At 44.2% G+C, this 17,083-nt stretch overlaps 1 protein-coding gene and 1 long non-coding RNA gene across 5 annotated transcripts in view; one reads left to right on the top strand and one right to left on the bottom strand.

Annotated features, from left to right (window-relative positions):
- Nucleotides 1–222: 222 nt before the first annotated feature.
- Nucleotides 223–3,249, top strand: LOC146437941 (uncharacterized). The gene is made up of 4 exons (XR_014851602.1): nucleotides 223–532; nucleotides 911–1,005; nucleotides 1,103–1,355; nucleotides 2,082–3,249. It is a non-coding gene; the product is annotated as an uncharacterized LOC146437941 (long non-coding RNA).
- A 496-nt stretch (nucleotides 3,250–3,745) lies between these two features.
- Nucleotides 3,746–17,083, bottom strand: part of GPRIN3 (GPRIN family member 3) — a 33,185-nt gene continuing 19,847 nt past the window's right edge. For all 4 annotated transcript variants that reach the window (XM_085058032.1, XM_085058034.1, XM_085058031.1 and 1 more), the window contains exon 2: nucleotides 3,746–12,473. In XM_085058032.1, coding sequence (XP_084914158.1) covers nucleotides 9,982–12,381 — 2,400 coding nt within the window. In that variant the 5' untranslated portion in view covers nucleotides 12,382–12,473 and the 3' untranslated portion in view covers nucleotides 3,746–9,981. The remainder of the gene's footprint in view (nucleotides 12,474–17,083) is intronic.

Raw genomic sequence — 17,083 nt, 5'->3', positions numbered from 1 at the left:
TACTGCAGCTCTGTGCCTTGGAAAGTGTGCCATCTCAGAGAAATATCCAGTGGAAAAAAAAATAGGACTGCTTTCTGCTCCATCTGTGCTACCAAAAGGGAACAGGCCAGAGAACCTGGCTTTAATGCTTTGCAAGGGCAGAGAGATGAGTAACATGGGGAAGAGACTGCTTATCCATATCTAGCCCAGGAAGGAGAGCCATGCCCTGACTTTTTTGTTTGCCCTCAGTTTAGTGATGTCAGGATTTGTCCCCAAGGCACAGGAATACATGCTAGGAAATGCAAGGCAGCTGCCAGTATCACTCATGGCAACATCCAAAAAGTGAGGAGCAAATGAGAGGGAGCAACCAACCACTTCACTCTTCAGCTATCCATCATCAACTGCGCCAAGCTGGAAAGGTGGGTGAGTTTGGGAGGAGAGAGAGAGAGCAATGTCAGCTCCCAGGATAATAAAGCCCAAGATGACAATGAGAGGATAGTGCTTTCCAGAGAGCTTCAGCTACAGGGAGTGCATTATTCATCTCTAAGATATGGTGAGTGCAGGAAGGAGGTATAGTCTGTCCTAGCATAAGCTGTACAGCAGGAAAGTTAGAGTGAATACCAGGAGGACTTTCCCAGCACAGAAATACATAAGCATGCAGATACAGTGAAGGCAAAGAGATTAACCTGTAATAGAGGATATTTCATGTAATGAACCAAAATTGGAGCATATTTTGCATTTGCATTTCCCTTGCATATTTTGTAGGACTCATTACAGGGGGTTACTTAAACTGCTAATACAGCTCTTGGCTTTCTTAGCCAACATTCCTCCTTTAAATAGCTGAAGAAATCACACTGGGTGCATGGAGATATTTGGATATGACCTGAACAAGTGTTAGGCTTATTGATTCCCTATTTCTTCTCTCCTGCAGCCAGGAAAAAAAGGAAAGCCTGTCCACCAGCCTCTGCCTACAGAGCAGGTGCCCAAAGTATCCAAAACCTAAGGGGAGCCCAGGAGTTCCAGTAGGTGAGTAACCCAATGCATGGAGACAGTATCTCCCTATAGAGTTTTTCCCTAGCCTAAGACTTACTAGACCTAAACAATTTCTCTCGTTAATTAGCAGCTCAGTAACTCTCCTTGAAAAACTAAGAGCCACAAATGTGAGGGAAGAAACACGAGGAACTCCCAGAGCCCAGGAGGAGCAGCTTCATGGATGGCCTCACCTGTGCTGGTTCCCAGGCAGACCTTGTCTCTTCTCCTCGAGGCCAGGGTGACACAGTCCAGCAGTTCCCAGCTCAGCCCAGGCGTGGGGGCTTTGCAGAACCCAGCAGACATTCCTGCACACCAGCCATTTTCCACCAGGCACCGAGGGAAAGGTGAGTGCTGAGCAGCTGCCAGGGTGTTTTTCACCAGCCCGTGAGAAAAAATGTCCTTAACTGCTCAGCTCACTTAGGTCTTTCTGATGTTATGTAAGGGGATGGAGAGAAAAAACACTGCCATGAGCAGGTTTCTAATTAGGAAAAGAAATAAAAAGAATTATGGAATTAAGGCAAAACCTCAGCATGAATGACCCAAATCCTTTCCTTGTGCCGCAGTCCACAGCAGGCTATTAGAAAACCTTTTTTGAAAAGAAAGTTAATTCATCACTAAGATGGCACAGCAAAGGCAAATTCTTTTGTAGGCTGGCACCTGCTCTCCCAAGCAGCTGATCCCACTTAGTTTGTCTACTGTAAGTGCAAAGGACACTTTAGAAAGAGATGTGCTTTGTGACACAAGCAGTCCTTCAAACACTGCTGAAATATGAGTAGCAGTGGGTCATTCCACAGAATTGCAGAATCATCAAGGTTGGGAGAGACCTTTAAGATCATCAAGTCCAACCATCCACCCAGCACTACCATGGTAACTCCTAAACCACTAAACCATCATCCAGCACCAGATCCAGATGCCTGTTGAGCACCTCCAAGGATGGCGACTCCATCACATCCCTGGGCAACCTATTCCAATGCCTGACCACCCTAACCACGGAAAAATTATTTCTAATATCTAATCTGAATCTCCTGTGCCTCAGCTTAAAGCCATTTCCTCTGATTCGCTCACTGCAGGCACAGTGGAACAGACTGCTACTATCACAGTGGATACAGATTTCTCATCAACAGCGGCTTGCTTTGTGAAGACTTCAAGCACCCAGAGGTCTCCATGACCTGATCTCAACAGGAGAGAAGAGCCCCCTTCTCACCAATGATGTCATTTTGATTTAAATACTCAGTTGCAGATTTAAAAAGTTTTAAAACAATGGCTAGCCAAACTAGTAATTTTATGGTTCGCATAGGAGCGAGTAATCTCAAATTTGCTGAGGAAATCTTCAAGTTCTCCCTCACAACACTGCCTATTGCGAGTGGAAACACCTACCACTGAGTGATTTTGATGGCACTTGAATCCCTAAGGGCATGGAGATTTCTTGAGAAGGTTAAGTAAAGCAGATGCCCTGGGATGTAGTACTGCTGGTTGGAAAGTTCACATCCTCAGCAAATCATTGAGGTTTGAACAAGAAGACAGACTTTCTATATATCAAGGCACTCTGTCCCTGAAACTGCCCCGTTATATGACATAAAGTCTGCATCAGCCAAAAAATGTGCACTGGTGATCATTGGTTTGATAGGATGATAGCTTATTTTCTGCACTGGTCCTTTTTCTGCTGGGTCAGTCCCCTCAGGGTGAGGGATCTTCAGGCCTTTTCCTTACTGCAGCAAGGCTACAAGGATGAAGTACAAAAGGGAGACCTCAGCTTTCCTGCCTACAAAGAGACCTTGAGAAATGCAGCACAGAGCTGAATGAGCCAAGCTGCCATAGGGAAGCACCTCCACTCTGGCAGCTTGGGGACTAATGCTTGGCAGCCACTGGCATGCAGGAACCTGAAACCATACAACAAGAAATACAGCAAAGCTCATTAATAAAATACCCTCTGCAATTGCCCAAAGGACTGGGCAATTAGTTGAATCACCCTGACAAGGTACAAATAGAGAAACACAAAAAAGTGCTTTTTTTGGGAATAGACTCCAGCTTGGGGTAAGGAGACAGAACATCACTGCTAGCAGAGGCACCATGGAACTGCATTATCTCATAGTCTGTTCTGCTCCTACTCCCTTCACCACAGGAAACTGCGTGCTGAGCTGGGGTCCTCCTGCCCTCTACAAGATAGATACATGGATATACCATATAACAACACTGGTCTAAATACTTTACTGCCATAGTCTGTTCTTCTATGTTCTTTTGTACGAGACAAACTTCCTTTTTTGAGGGAGGAAAATAGTTCCTGTGATGCTGACACTCCTGGCTTTGTGTGGGGCGTGCAGGCATGCTGGTGGGTGGTGGTGACAATCTGACCCTGCAGGGTTACAACACCGCCTTTTCCACCTGGGCTCCGGGGTGGCTGGGCTGGGTGAGTAATGTGCTGGTGTGTGGCTGTTGGGAGGCTGGGTGAACTCATGTGGAAGGGCAGAGCAGCAGCTGATGCAGAAGAGCTGTGCTCACGAGCAGCTGTGCAAAGGCAACTGCACTTACACAGAAGGAAGCAGAAAGGTCTCTTCTCCAGCAGGAACAGCACATGGAAGCTTCCACCACGCTGAGCTTTGCAAGCTGCCAGGTCTCAGGCCTGAATCCAGAAAGCCCTTCGTAGCTTACACACATTCATAGATTCAGGCAGAGTGTTCACCCTTAAAACTCCTTTCTTTTCCCGTGTCAGCCTACAAACAGAGACCCAGAATAATTAAGACAGTGCTCATTTTATTGTACTCAGCATGGAAACCAGAGATGTAAAACAGCAAAACATTAAATTCCTAAGGGACTCAGTCAGGTGGGTAACATTGCTTTAGTATCACTTTTAAGACTTTTCACATGCAAACTTCTGTTGGTATGTCTCAAATGAATGCCATGGTACACCTGGTAGCCTAAGACTAGCTTTATTTTGTACAGTACATCACGTTCAATCAGTGTAACTAGAAAATTAATAAAGCCACAATAATATTAGTTGTTGTTAGAAGCCTTGAAGTTGCTGCTGGCTGATTCATGGCCATAGTTTTTTTTGAAATTAAAAGTTCACCTACACTCCCTCCCTTTAATTCTGGGCAGAAACTCCCAATACTTTTCAGTGTCACTGAGACTTTTACTTCACAACCCAGACATGATTTTATGTGCCACAAACACACTGATCGTTCTCTTCCATTTTATGGAAATTCCTCAGGGCAGTGTCTAAACTTGCTTTAGATGTACTTGAAAGTATTGATTGTGAACTGAGCTAACAGAAGTGTCAGGAAGACTCTCCACCAGAAGGGTCATCTGTTGTAGCAGAGCTGCTGAGAAGTATCTGAGACTCGTATTCTGCAGCAGACAACTGCTGGAGACTTTGCAGGCAGATTTGTCATTTATTTCTACTCCAAAGAGTGTCAGTCTTAGCAGAAGGCTAACAAAAACTTAAGGTCTAGTATTTCAAATGGGGATCAGTTGATGTGATTCTGCTCCTAATGAGATCAGATGCTTCCTATCACCCATAGTCTGCTTTTTAGAGACCAGATAAGGAGAAAGAATTTAAACTTGCCTCAAGGTGGTGGAAAATGCTAAGCCTCCAGCATTCAATCAGAAGAGCAAAGTGAAAAAAATCATATTCGAGCATGAGTGATGCATGAGAGCTGCACACATGTAGTTGCCTTTTAAACAGGGACACACACACATAAGCTTACCTAGAGCAAAAGTTTTCTTAGAGGAAAAAATATTTCCCCTCTGTGTGATTTGGCTCAGTAATAACATCATTTTTTCTTTAAAGGAGCCTGAATGATGAAAGGTAGGTTTCACTTTGCAAAATCTTTTCCAGGATTTGATGCAAAATCCACATTATAAACTCTAGGAAGGAAGAGCTACTCAGAAAAGCACAAAGCAAAAAAAACCAAAAAACACCCCAAAAAATCTGAGTTAAAAAAAAGTCAGTGTGGCTCAATTCAGCTGTAATACTTCATTCTTTCTTTTAAACATCTACACTGACTCAAGTGGGATAATTTAGGCCCCTAAGAGAATATTGCAGCCACTTCAAGTTACAGGACCTGACCTTCAGGCCCATGGACAATCACAGCATCCAGTGACCCCAGAGATACTTGGTAGTGTGCAGTATTTGGATAAAGATCTACATGCATGTCTTTGGGACAACTGAACATACTGACCACTCACACAAGGCATCACAGAGACACCAAAAAATAAACCAGCAGAGACTGGGTACTGAAACAGGGAGTTGGGGAAAAGGAGGGAAAAGCTTCCCTCAGACCACAGCCCTTACCTAATCCCATGGAATCTGACTATCAGTTGTCTCATTCACAGCAGCCATTCCCACAAGCTGTGTGGTAACATTTTGCATTAATTTTTAAAAGGTGTAGAAGGATAGACACACAACAAGATAATGAAGCTAATAAGTTAATAAAATTTGTGCTTTCATACAAACCTTGCATGTACTGAGCTAACTAATGAAACACTGGTATGGTAGATTCCATCAAGTTTCCAAACTGAAAACCAGTGGCAACCAATTTGAATTCTCCATCAACACTGATTTTCATTTGGATTTCCACTTCTAACTTTAACACTTCAACATAGTAGTGAAACTCAAGAGAAAAGCTAGTGCTGTCTTTAGAGCACACATTCACCTTCTTGAGTCCCTTCAATATGCTTCTTCAAATGGTGCATTTTACAAGCTCTTATGTTTTAGTGGCAGTAATAAACTGAGGTTGACTGCTTAGAGGTTTTGCTGAATCCTATTTGGATATATCTATAAATATGAGCAAAATACACAGCCTTTAGAGACATTCATTTTCCTAAAAGACAAGGGACACTGACACATAAAACATGTGGGGTCAGAAAACAAGTGGGCAAAACTTAAGCAAAACTCTGGCTTTACAGAGATAGGAAAGGGAATTCGTTGTGAAGCACCTACACCAACTCTATTTTACCTCTCTTTTGGTCCTTCCCTCCCCATGTTTCTCAGCAATTTCTTCTTCTATGTTCAAAAGAATGTTTTCTTCTCCTGAAATGGAGAAGACAGACATTCACCTTCTTGTCCCTTTAGCTCTTTCCCCACTCTTTTCTTCCAAACAAAGTCAGCAGAATTGAGGCAGAACTTAAGCACTTGTGCCCAAACAACACACAGCTGGCAGATCCCAACCAAGTGCACACAGATGGATGTCACAGCCTCACATGAAGTCCAGGACTATATTGCAAATTGCCTGCAATGAGATGCTCCTTCAACTCAGGTATTGTATCAGCAACACTGAAACATGCTTATTCTCATCTTTCCTAGAGGAAAGCCCCCTATGTGAAACTAGAAGTAAATCTTCCATTCTTATTCACTGCTTTTATTAATGGTTCTTGCTACATTTGCCCTCTTAAAAGATGCAACCAACATGGAAGAAGTTTCCTGACAATTAGCTTGTTTCCTGAAATCGCTCATCTTGCAAAAAAAAAAAAAAAAAAAAGAGTTACTTTAACTGGCTAGGCTGCAACATAGGTATTTTTCTCTTTTTTTTCCCCTATAGATTCACTCTTGGGAATGACAAAGTTTTTTCTGTTTTGAACCCTCTTTTCATTAGCCCAAATGGATTTCCTTGGTTGTTACCCATCCAAGTAATGCAATGTGATTCTGAGTCACTGGGCAGAGAAAAATGGGGTGGTGGCACACGGATCATCTCCCCCTATTCTCTGCCATATCACTACTCCAAGCACATTTTAATTTCTGAGACTGACATGACACCAACAACAGCCTTTCTTGGCTGCTACAAGCCCACTCACATGCATAATATTTGCTAATTGCTACCCCAACATGGTTCTGGTTTGCTGTTGGTGAAAGATGTGTTGTCACTGAGGATTCACATTGTCAGCTGGACATTCTATGCAGGAGAAAGCACTAATCACCAGTGTTAAACTAGCAGGTTGCCTACAGTGTGCCCTAGCAAGGCACAGCAAAACCTCAAATATTTTCCATAAGATCTGCTGGTGATTATCAACTCATTTTTATGTGTTGGCCTTTGGCACTTTATTGCTTGGCTTCCAACACACATCTGCAGGACTTCTGCACCCACCAGACAATGCCATGGGCAATTTGCATCTTTGCACTCGTATTTGCCCAGAATACAGGCCGAGCACTAGATTTTTTTTCAGTTATGCCCAGCAATCACTCAGATGTATCCACTCAGTAATTTGTCCACTGGTGCTTTGTGGCATGAATGCACTGGTGAAAATTTCCTAGAAGAAAGCTCATTTGGTGTGGGGAAGGGAGGGTGGACTGGCTACTGCAGACTCCCAGCTGAAAGAAGCTGCAAGGAACCAGAGGAGATCTCCCACACCTTGCAAAGAAGCAGTAGTTTCAGTGCTGTCCCAGCATCCTGCTCATTCATTGCCAAGCTCAGTTTGGTCTCAATAAAGCAACTCATACCCATATGCTAGAAATATTTTGCAGAGCTGAAGCTAAAGGATAAAATTCATGGCAATCAGTGAATGAGCGATAGCAGTTTATTCTCATCTGGGAAAAAAAAAAAACCAGGACAATCTATTTGTATATTCAGACTGAGCATATTTGTAAAGGGACAGTTCAGAGTAAGCTGGCTCACAGCTACAGCAAGGGGAAGGCAGAGGGGCAGGGGAGCTGAGCCAAGGGACACAGCTTCATAGGAAGACAGGCTGGGCAACAGCTAGTGAGGGAGAGGGCAGAAGGGAGGCAAAAGAAGCAGCACAGAGCCTTGGACCTGGACAGGACACAGCAAAAACTGCAGACAGCTCAGGGAACCTCATCAGGGCTGACACAGACACACTGTGGGAAGAAACACTGAACTTGTCAACTAACCTGACCTAATGATACTGTCAATATTAATCCCACACAAAATTTCACATGAAACTCACATCTCAGACACTGCTAGGAAGGGGATGGAAACAGCTGTACTAACAGAAAAGAGTTGGAGACTTTTCTCCTGGTAGGCAGAGGTGGGAAGACACTCTCTAATGTGGTGTTTTAGAATTAAAAATTCAGCACCACAAGTAGGAGAGGACTTGAAATAACATACAGAAATTGAACAAGGACATGACATACAGCCCCTGGTATACATCTGAGGAACACTAGGAGTCAATTCAGTTCTATGCTTTGGGGCAACACTTTTCATTGAACTGGGTTAAAATGTTGTACCTTACAGTATTTTACTTTTCTGCTGGGGAAAAATTGCCTGCAAGCAGCTGCTAGGAAGGGTAGGCAGTTGATATACTCAAGAAGTTTGGCCTCTTAAATAACTGGGGACCACCTCAGGTTTGCTTCACAGACAAAAAAAAGATACTAATACTCATTTACACTGTGTAAACCTGTAAGATTTAGAGTAAATTGTAAGAGTAAGATCTACAGAGTAAGTCAGGTGTGTGGTACTAGAGACAGAAATAAATTATCATCATGATTCAAGAAAAATCTTTAATGGACTAAAAGTATCTCCTATTTAACTCTAGTACTCTGAAGGATTACAATATCCAAATCATCAGTGCTTTGCAGGATTGTTAACTAAATTTTCTACAAACTGCAGGAGTTCCCCAGCCTCCCATAATGAACTCTAGTGGACAGAATACAAAGCTACTGGGAAACGCAATTCCCAGGATGAAAAATATTATTAAGTTGAGAAATGTGACCAACATATATTTGAGACATTATTGTATATCATACTTCTGGAGAAACAGTCACTAAGCTACCTTTTATTAACAGTTTCTACAACTAAGTTCAGAAATACAGCAAAGATTGTCTCAAGATTTCAGTACTGCTGCAAATTTTTCAAGTGATCAGTATAATGGTTTATAATATAGAGTGTAAGGTAAAACAAAATACACACAGGCAAAATAAATGGTATTCAGGTAATGAAAGGCAGCAAGAAAAGCACCAAAATACTGAAAAAAACCAGTAAAGTTGGCTAAGGACTTTAAAGGAAAAAAAAAATCAGTGTAACACACTAGACATAGAGGCTCATGGACCCACATGTACAGGAAAGCCTGCTGCTATGGGAAAACATTACTGTGCATCTCTGGAGAGAAAGATCCGCATCACTTTAAAGAGTGATTCCCAAGAGAGGTGCTCAGCGCCGCGGGAGGCTGGGAGCAGGGGCTGCCCACCCTGCCTGAGGAGCCAGAATGGCTCCCTGCTTTTTAAAGACTTGCCAGGAGCACCAGAGAGTAAGGGTGGGCACCATCCTACAGGGTGCAGGTCCATCTACCCATGAGCCCTCCTGTGCCTCACTGGCTTACACCTTAACAGTGGCAAATGCAGGGGGCAAAAAGCATCTCTCTCACCTCCCCTTCTGGCCATCAAAATCCCACTGACTCAGCTTCTCCCAAAGAGAGAATCCTTCAGTCTTGGTCCTCATTCTTTGCCTGGTTCTGCATTTCAACAGGAGGGGAAGACCGGGCTTCCCTGGGGCTCACCTGACCCACCGTTTCAACAGAAGTGAGGCTGCTCAGTGATCAATGTCCATAGCCTGTTCATGGACTTGCCTCAGCATGGTAACTTACAAACCAGAAAAGTTGTCTTGTTAGGTCTTTACAGCTGTTGCACCTTAATTCCACCTCCCTCAGCTTCCCCCAGTCCACCCCTTTGAGTAAGACCTCATAAAGCACACAGATAAATTCCCACAATTCTGACAATCTCTCTGCTTCCTGCTTTTTCAGAAGGTGCTGCTCTCCCTGCAGCAAGGTGGCAATTGAAATTTGTGCTTTTGCTAAATGCCTAGCTTTTCCTCCGACAGCAGTCAAGGTTGGGGCATAACGTGGAAATACACCAGCTGTGACAATAATAATGGCAGGATGGAGCATGTGGCTAGTCAGAAAACAAAGAGGAATAATTTCCCACTGTTGCTGCATCACAACCCCAATTACACAACCAAACAGCAGGACTTGAGGGGAGGGATTCTCTCCACCACCGCAGGTATTTAGGCACCCCTGCAAACCATGTCAGTCTAACACAGAAGAGGGAGCAGGTCGGACACAGCAATTAGGACGCCTAAAATTCTGCAGCATGGACTGGAACACGTTGTGCTGCCTCCCTTTCAGTTTTTTATTTGAGGATGTATCCGAGGAAATGGATTTCCGGGTCTGATTATTCTGGGCCCGGATCAGTTTTTCGTGTTCCCGTATCTGTCTCTGTAAGTGGTTCTGGATGGCAATTCCCAGGGATTCTGGATCGAGGGAAGCACCATAAACCTCCCACGTCATTCCCTGCTCGTCCCAAACAACATCCCTGACGTGTTTGGACTGCTTCACCTGCACTTTCGCCTCCATGGCTGGGGTTGAGTGCTTTTTGTTGTCGCCCAGGTTCGGCACAGCCTGAGCGGAAGCAGGAATCGCTGCAGGGTGAAGCTCATGTCTGGACTCTCTGGCCTGGAGGCCCTGCTGCTGCTGGGGAGCTGCTGATGGTGCCACAGGAGGGGAAAGACCTGCAGAACTCAAACTCGACTTGGGCGTCAGTCCTGCCTGCAGGCTCTGGCCACCAGCCATCTGAGACTGGCCACTGTCTCCGTGGCCTCTGCTCTCTTTCTCACCTGCATCCTCTGAGCACACCTTTGCATGGACAGCAGCAGGCTGGCTGCTAATATTCACCCCTCCTTTCACATCAAGCACCACCAAGTTTTCTTCCTTTGGTTTTACCACAGATTGATTAGAACTGGCCTCCCCTTGACTGGCACCCTTGCTTTGCACAGGCTTTTGCTCCGAGCTGCCCAGGACCTCCTTCTGCTTGCCTTCCCTGTCTGTGCCACGGAGCAAAGGTGACCGGCTGACCACAGAGCTGCTTCCCACATGAGGGAGGAGATCTTGCACAGCGTTCTCAGTTCCTGTGACAGCTTCAGTGGAAGTGCAGCTTGGCTCACCAGCACCAGTCCCAGACTGTGACAGAGTTTGATTGCTGGAGTCAACATCAAGCTGCTCCACTGGGATGGGCTTTGGAGGGACTGGAGCATCCATCGGCAGCTGAGCAGCATCCTTGACATCAGGGGCTGCACTCGTCATTTCAGCATCACCCACAGATGTTCCTTGGGAGGTAACAGCTGCAGAGGAGCAGGGGAGAACAGGTTTTGCATTATCTGCTGATACTGGAGACACCACATCAGATGGAACTGCAGGCAGTTTGACAGGCTGGGTTTGGGCTGAAGCAGTCACAGCCACAACAGTTGATTTGGGTGTGAGACCAGGAGAACATGGGAACTTTTGTTGTAAGGATAAACTGTCGGTAAGTGCAGCCTGGCTCAGCCCCATACCTCCTTGGTAAATTATGTGCAGTTCTTCCTTCTCCTCTGGAGGAGGATTCCCTTTTAAGAAGGCAGCAAAGATGCTGGGACTGGTGGAAGCTGATTTGCTCTCCACGGTAGCCACGGCCTGAACCTCGGCATCCCGCCATGTCCTGCTTACAGCTTCCTGAGTAGAAGGGCTGCTCTCTGGCTGAGCTGTCATTGTACCTGTTTCTCTGAATTTGGAGAGCTGGGTGGGGTTTGGACTCCCAGGCATGGGGTCCAACTTGTGTACAGGACGTGGACTCTCGTGGGCAGACTGGGCCGGTTCCTCGCTCTTCTTCGCCGTTTCAGTTTTATCTGGGGGATGCAACTGTACCATGTCTGCAGCCTTGCTTTTTGCCTCCAGACTGCTCTGTGGGTCTCTTCCCAGGTCAGCTTCGGTTTGCCTTGCTGGCGTGGCTGACTCACAAACAGTGGAACCATTTTTTTCTGCTGCCCTGTCTTTTTCCCCTCTTTGCAGAAGGTTTGCCTGAGAAGTATGACAGAATTGATCAACCCCAACAGGATCACTTGGGGAAGAATAATTTAACACTTCAAGCGCTGGCTGATCATCAGTCCCCTGAGGTTTCAAGGCAGAGTCATCAATCTGTGTCAGGGAGCTCGTTTTGGCCTGGCTGCCTTGCACAAACTGCCGGGAGCTCTGTGGGGCTGGCATCATCTCTGGCCCTTGCCCCACCAAGAGGGCTCCTGCTGCAGCAAGGGCTGGCACTGCCGGTGCCTGGATGCCCGCTGGTGGCTGGGAACAACCAGCAGGCTTTACATCTGCAGGATGTTCCTCTGCAGCTGTGCTGGCCAGCCTGGGAGAAGAGGGTTCCTGCTGGCTGTCATGGTCTGTGTGGCACTGCTGGCACCCCTGAGTGCTGGCAGCATCAGTGCAGCTCAGGTTGAACAAGCAAACCCCGGCTGAGCTGGACGGTGCACATGGATAGCCATTGCTGGCCCTCTCGCCGCTGGGTGCTTGGGGCTGGTGCTTAGCAGGCTGCAGGTCTCCCAGGTGCTCCTCCTCTGCAGAAGTTGAGACCAGGGAAAGCTTGGCAGATCTCAGAGGATCTGGTACAGTCCCCATGGACTGTCTTCGAGATGTTGTTCGTGTTCAGCTTCTCCTTGGAGTTTTCTTGCTAGGTAGGCTGTCGGCAACAGGTTTCCTGTGAAGTTAATCTGTTAATGAAACAAACACAGTGTTAGCATCAGTCAGGGTTAAGAAAAAGTACCCAGAACTAACTGATTTTACAATGTGAAAAGAAATACTTGCAGGCAAAGGGGAAAGTGAAGCACCCAATTCTGCCTTAAAGTCATTAAAAAGACACAGATTTCAAGGATCTTCCAATTCTGAAGTCTGGATGGAAAAAACAATACTAGGGACAAAGGAACAACAGCTCCTCTGTTGTCGATACATTAATGAAAACATTGACATGCCAAGAGGGAGGAAGAAAAATAAATATTAAGTGAAAGAAGAAGTATAGACTTTGTGTGGAAGTCTGTGGTCACAAAATAAAATCACTGTGACAATATTCTCTAGCAAGCCACCTGTGGAAAGAAATGCTTATGTGAGGAACAGATCCCTGGGTCTGAGTGGATCCTACATTTTCAATGACCACCAGTTCCCCTTTCTTCTCAAGGATAGCCCTTCTAGCTCCACTACCAACAAGGACACAGTCAGAGAGGGAAACAGGTAAATTCAGACTAACATGGATGTACCCAAACCTCACCAGTGAAAGGAATATGGAGGGATCACAGCCTGCTTGGGGATGCAGATAAACACCAAGAGAAGGTACTGCACACCAGGGTTGTGCACATACTTACTGCTCTCACTTTTAGATATTTTTAAATAATACAAGAAAACCAGATTAACAAATGGGGTTGCAGATGACCTAGAAATCAATTTACAAGTATGTGGTATGAAATTGGAAGGGGAACATTGCAGCACCACAGAATAGGAGGGGTTCATGCCATAGCTAGGGGAACATGGGGGAGGGATTTTAAGCAGGTAGAACAGAGTTATCCAGGTTGAAATCCTGCCAGGACTGCAGAGAAACCATTGCTTCAAACACTCTGAACATGCTCGTTGGCTGGGATTTCCACAGGGCTTAGCACTGCCCAGCTAGAGGTCAAGGAGTGGATCTTTGTCAGCAGAATGGTGGTGGCAAGCGATAAAATCTCACCCCACTCTTCTTTTAAACTGCAGGCTACCTGTGCTTGTTTGAAAAGCTTTCACTGGCTTATGCTGTCAGGAAAACACAGGTATGAGAATGAGACTTGGCAGACACCCAGTTTTGCTACCCTGATGCTGGGAACATTCCTGTCCCTGTTTGTGTGCCCCCATCTCTGCAGGCACACAGTAGGATCTCCTCTGCAACATCACTAGGGAGATGCTGCTGGAAGCAGCTGTGCAATCACTCAGCCGTTCCAGACCCTCCCTCCCCACTAGCAAAAACAACAAAAGCTCTTTCCAGAAAAATCTCTCTCTCAGCCTAGGTGGCAGTGGTATAACTTCCTTAGTTTCTGTAAAATCGATCCCAAGTTTCAGCATCTTAGGATACCTTAAAAGAGCAACAGGAGAAAAATGCTCAGTGAAGGAAAATTAAAAAAAAAAATACAGCCAGGTTTTGTTTTGTTTTTTTTCCTAAGAAAAGGAAAGTGCTGCAACTTATTACTTATTCATTAAGCTTTCTGTCTTCCAGATATTAAAAATTTATTATTTTTATACTGCCTCTTTGGGCTCTGTCCAACCACAGAGATACAGCCTGCTGGGTTAAGCCAGCCCTGAGAAACTGTAATCCTGGCCCTAAAGGATCCCAAGTTCCTTAGCTGCACTGTGTGACAGCAGCCCAGCATCACCTCACAATGGCTTTCCAGGAGGCCTAAGGACTGCCAAGCTTTTTGAGAAGTACTCAGTGTATGTAAACCAGGCTGCAAATCAATGGAAGCTCGTGGCTGCCTCCAACAGGTCTTGCCTTCATTTTATTCTCATTTTTAAGACAGCCAACATAATCCTGAAGGAAGGACAGATGTTCCATGTTCATGCTGTTGTACTATAAACATCTAATAGCTGTGAGGAGAGGAGCAGATGGCTTTGGGCATCCATTGGACTAAATTCTGTGACTCTTTCCCAGATATTAATCCAAACCAAACCAGTAAATGCAACTGGGCAGGTCAGATATCTTTTCCCGTATTTTTTTAGATCTGGAGTTTATATAAGGAAAATTACACAAATAATAGAACAAAACCAATCCCCATTTTTAAGATGAGATGTACTACTCAGCAAACAGTTTCAGAAGAAATAAAGATTTCAGAGAAAATCTGTTTGGTTCTTCACTGTACAAAACCTGGGCAAGGCAATCTGCACACTGGAGCATTATCTTTTAACTCATACCCACTCAACAGGGCAACGATTCCTAATTTTTCAATTAAATTAATTAGTTCTGGTCTGAACCCCTGCATGAATTCTCCCCATCTGTTTAGTGGCGTTTCAGCAGCATCACCTGAAGCACACAGTTAAATGTCTGCCTCATATGACAATGAGAAAAGATTCTGCTACCAGCCCTTGACATATAAAGTCAACAGAAGAAATCTTGCCCCAGAAAATCCACCTGGACCTATTCTCTGATGTGGAACAACTGAGCATAGTCCAGACATTCTGCTTGACCCTTGAATATGGGTTGGAGGGTAGATCATTCTTCTGCCTGGAATGACTCTGCAAATGAGTTAGCTTATGAGAGTAAGATTTCTGTAAAGACTTTGTTGTCAAAGTCACGGGTGCTCCTTTCTAGACCCATCACTAAACCATCCTAATGACAGGAGCCAAAGGCACTGTAGTAGTTGAAATAAACATGGTAATTTTAAATTGGTAATTTTAAAAAACATTCTAATTTAAGAATTAAATTAAAAAACATTCTAATTTAAGAATTAATAAAAATCAGAAAAAATTCTAAGCCTTATGCAAGAGAACAGCCAGCAAGCCCAACAGATTACAGAATCGGAAATGCATTTTTACTTTTATGATTATTTTTATTATATTATTATAATAAAAATTATGTCTCATTTTTATTATTTGAGTCCTGTTACATAGGTATGAAGAACAATATTGGGACCTGTGGGCAACACTACTCAACTGCCAAGACAGTGAAGATTCAAACAAACAAGCCACACTGCCTGCAAGCAAACACTTAGGAAAAACAGAAATACAAAACTCAGTAAAAGGCCAAAAAACATGTCAAAACAAATCAAGATCGCTGACGAATTTTTCAAGTCTTGTATGCCAGACCTGGAGCAATCATCCAAAGTTTTAATAGGAGGTGAAATTAGTATCTCGACAAAGGTCAAAATCAATTTTTAGTAATAAGAACAGATTTGCTACACCAACTGAGTTCTCCTTACCCTTATTCTTGCAGATCAAATTAGCCTGCCTGTGTCAATCTCATCTCAACAAAGAATTAATCTGGACTTTTGCAACAAGAAGTTTTTAACTTTGGCAAAGTCTGGCCAGCAGACCTTCATGGACTCTTTTAACTGGGCAGGTCTCTTTTATGTGCTGTTAAAAAAACCCCAAATCCCAAGAAGTTTCCAGGCAACTCAATGCTGACAATGTAACAAGCCTCCTATTTATTTTGGTAATCCCCAACCCCCCATAAAATAACACTGCAATTTTTACTCTTGCTGCTTATGAGAAAGTCAACAAAACCAGAAAGTCTGTGTGTTTCATAATACAAACCAATAAATTTTCAGGAAATTCCTATGTAAGAGTCTGCCTCCCATTCTCTCTGGAAGAAATCTGAAAATCTGCAAAAGCACAAATGAGACTGCCAGCATCTCCACCTACCCTCAACCGTAAAAACAACTAAAAAGCAGCTCCCAAACTAGCCAAGCACACCTTTCCCAATTCTGGATTCCCATCAGCTTTCCATTCCTTGAGTCACCTACTCTTTGAGCCCTCTCTTCAACCTTGTCTCTGCAAATGAAATAGCTGAACACTTGCTCTTAATAGTTCTAATCTTATAAGATCTCTCAGATCATCACAAAAATCATTATATAGCTACATTGGTTAAGAACAGAGATAAACATCTGCTGAAGTGGGAATTCAGCCTCTGTTCTAATTTCCTGGTCTGAGGAAAAAGACAATGTCTCACCTGAACTCGTATTAGACCACTAAATATATAGAAAATAAAACACATTTCCTTAAATTTTAAATATACATATGCACTTGCATCCTTCTAACCAGCACTATCTATCAGATCTACTCAGAAAGGTGTCAAGACACAATGAAAAATAGAAACGGCAGAGGTAAAAATGGGAAATAAGTCCAAACACAAAAAGAGAGGGTAAGTGCTTGTCCTTGCTTTGTAATGGTAATAAACACGAAAATCAAGTGAAAATCAAGGGCAAGATGCATTGCCATTCTCTGCCAAAAAAGAGATGACTGCCAATCAGCCTGACACCTACTGAAGATTTATCTAGCATTATTTTGTACATGCTGAAGAAATGCATTTTTCTGGTTGTTGACTCCTCATCTTCCATCTCTCTGCCAGGTATAGCCTTTAACTCCACAGCGTGCAGAGCGTGGTAACTCCACTTTGGAAGGACAAAGCTCAGCTTAACCTGCTGCTCACAGCCTGCAGGTGAGAAAATGTGTAAAGCCAGCCCTACAAATGGTACAGTGGCCTCTGGGACTGATTCAAAGCAAAGCAAACTGCTTTGCACCTTTCTTCATTTCTCTCAGCTCCTGGCAAACTATAAGTATATCCTACCAAGAGCCATGAGCAGGACCTTCT

Source organism: Lichenostomus cassidix, chromosome 4 (assembly GCF_008360975.1).
Source record: "Lichenostomus cassidix isolate B80296 chromosome 4, HeHo_3.0, whole genome shotgun sequence".
Lineage (NCBI taxonomy): Eukaryota > Metazoa > Chordata > Aves > Passeriformes > Meliphagidae > Lichenostomus > Lichenostomus cassidix.
This window is presented reverse-complemented; position numbering and strand designations above follow the sequence as displayed.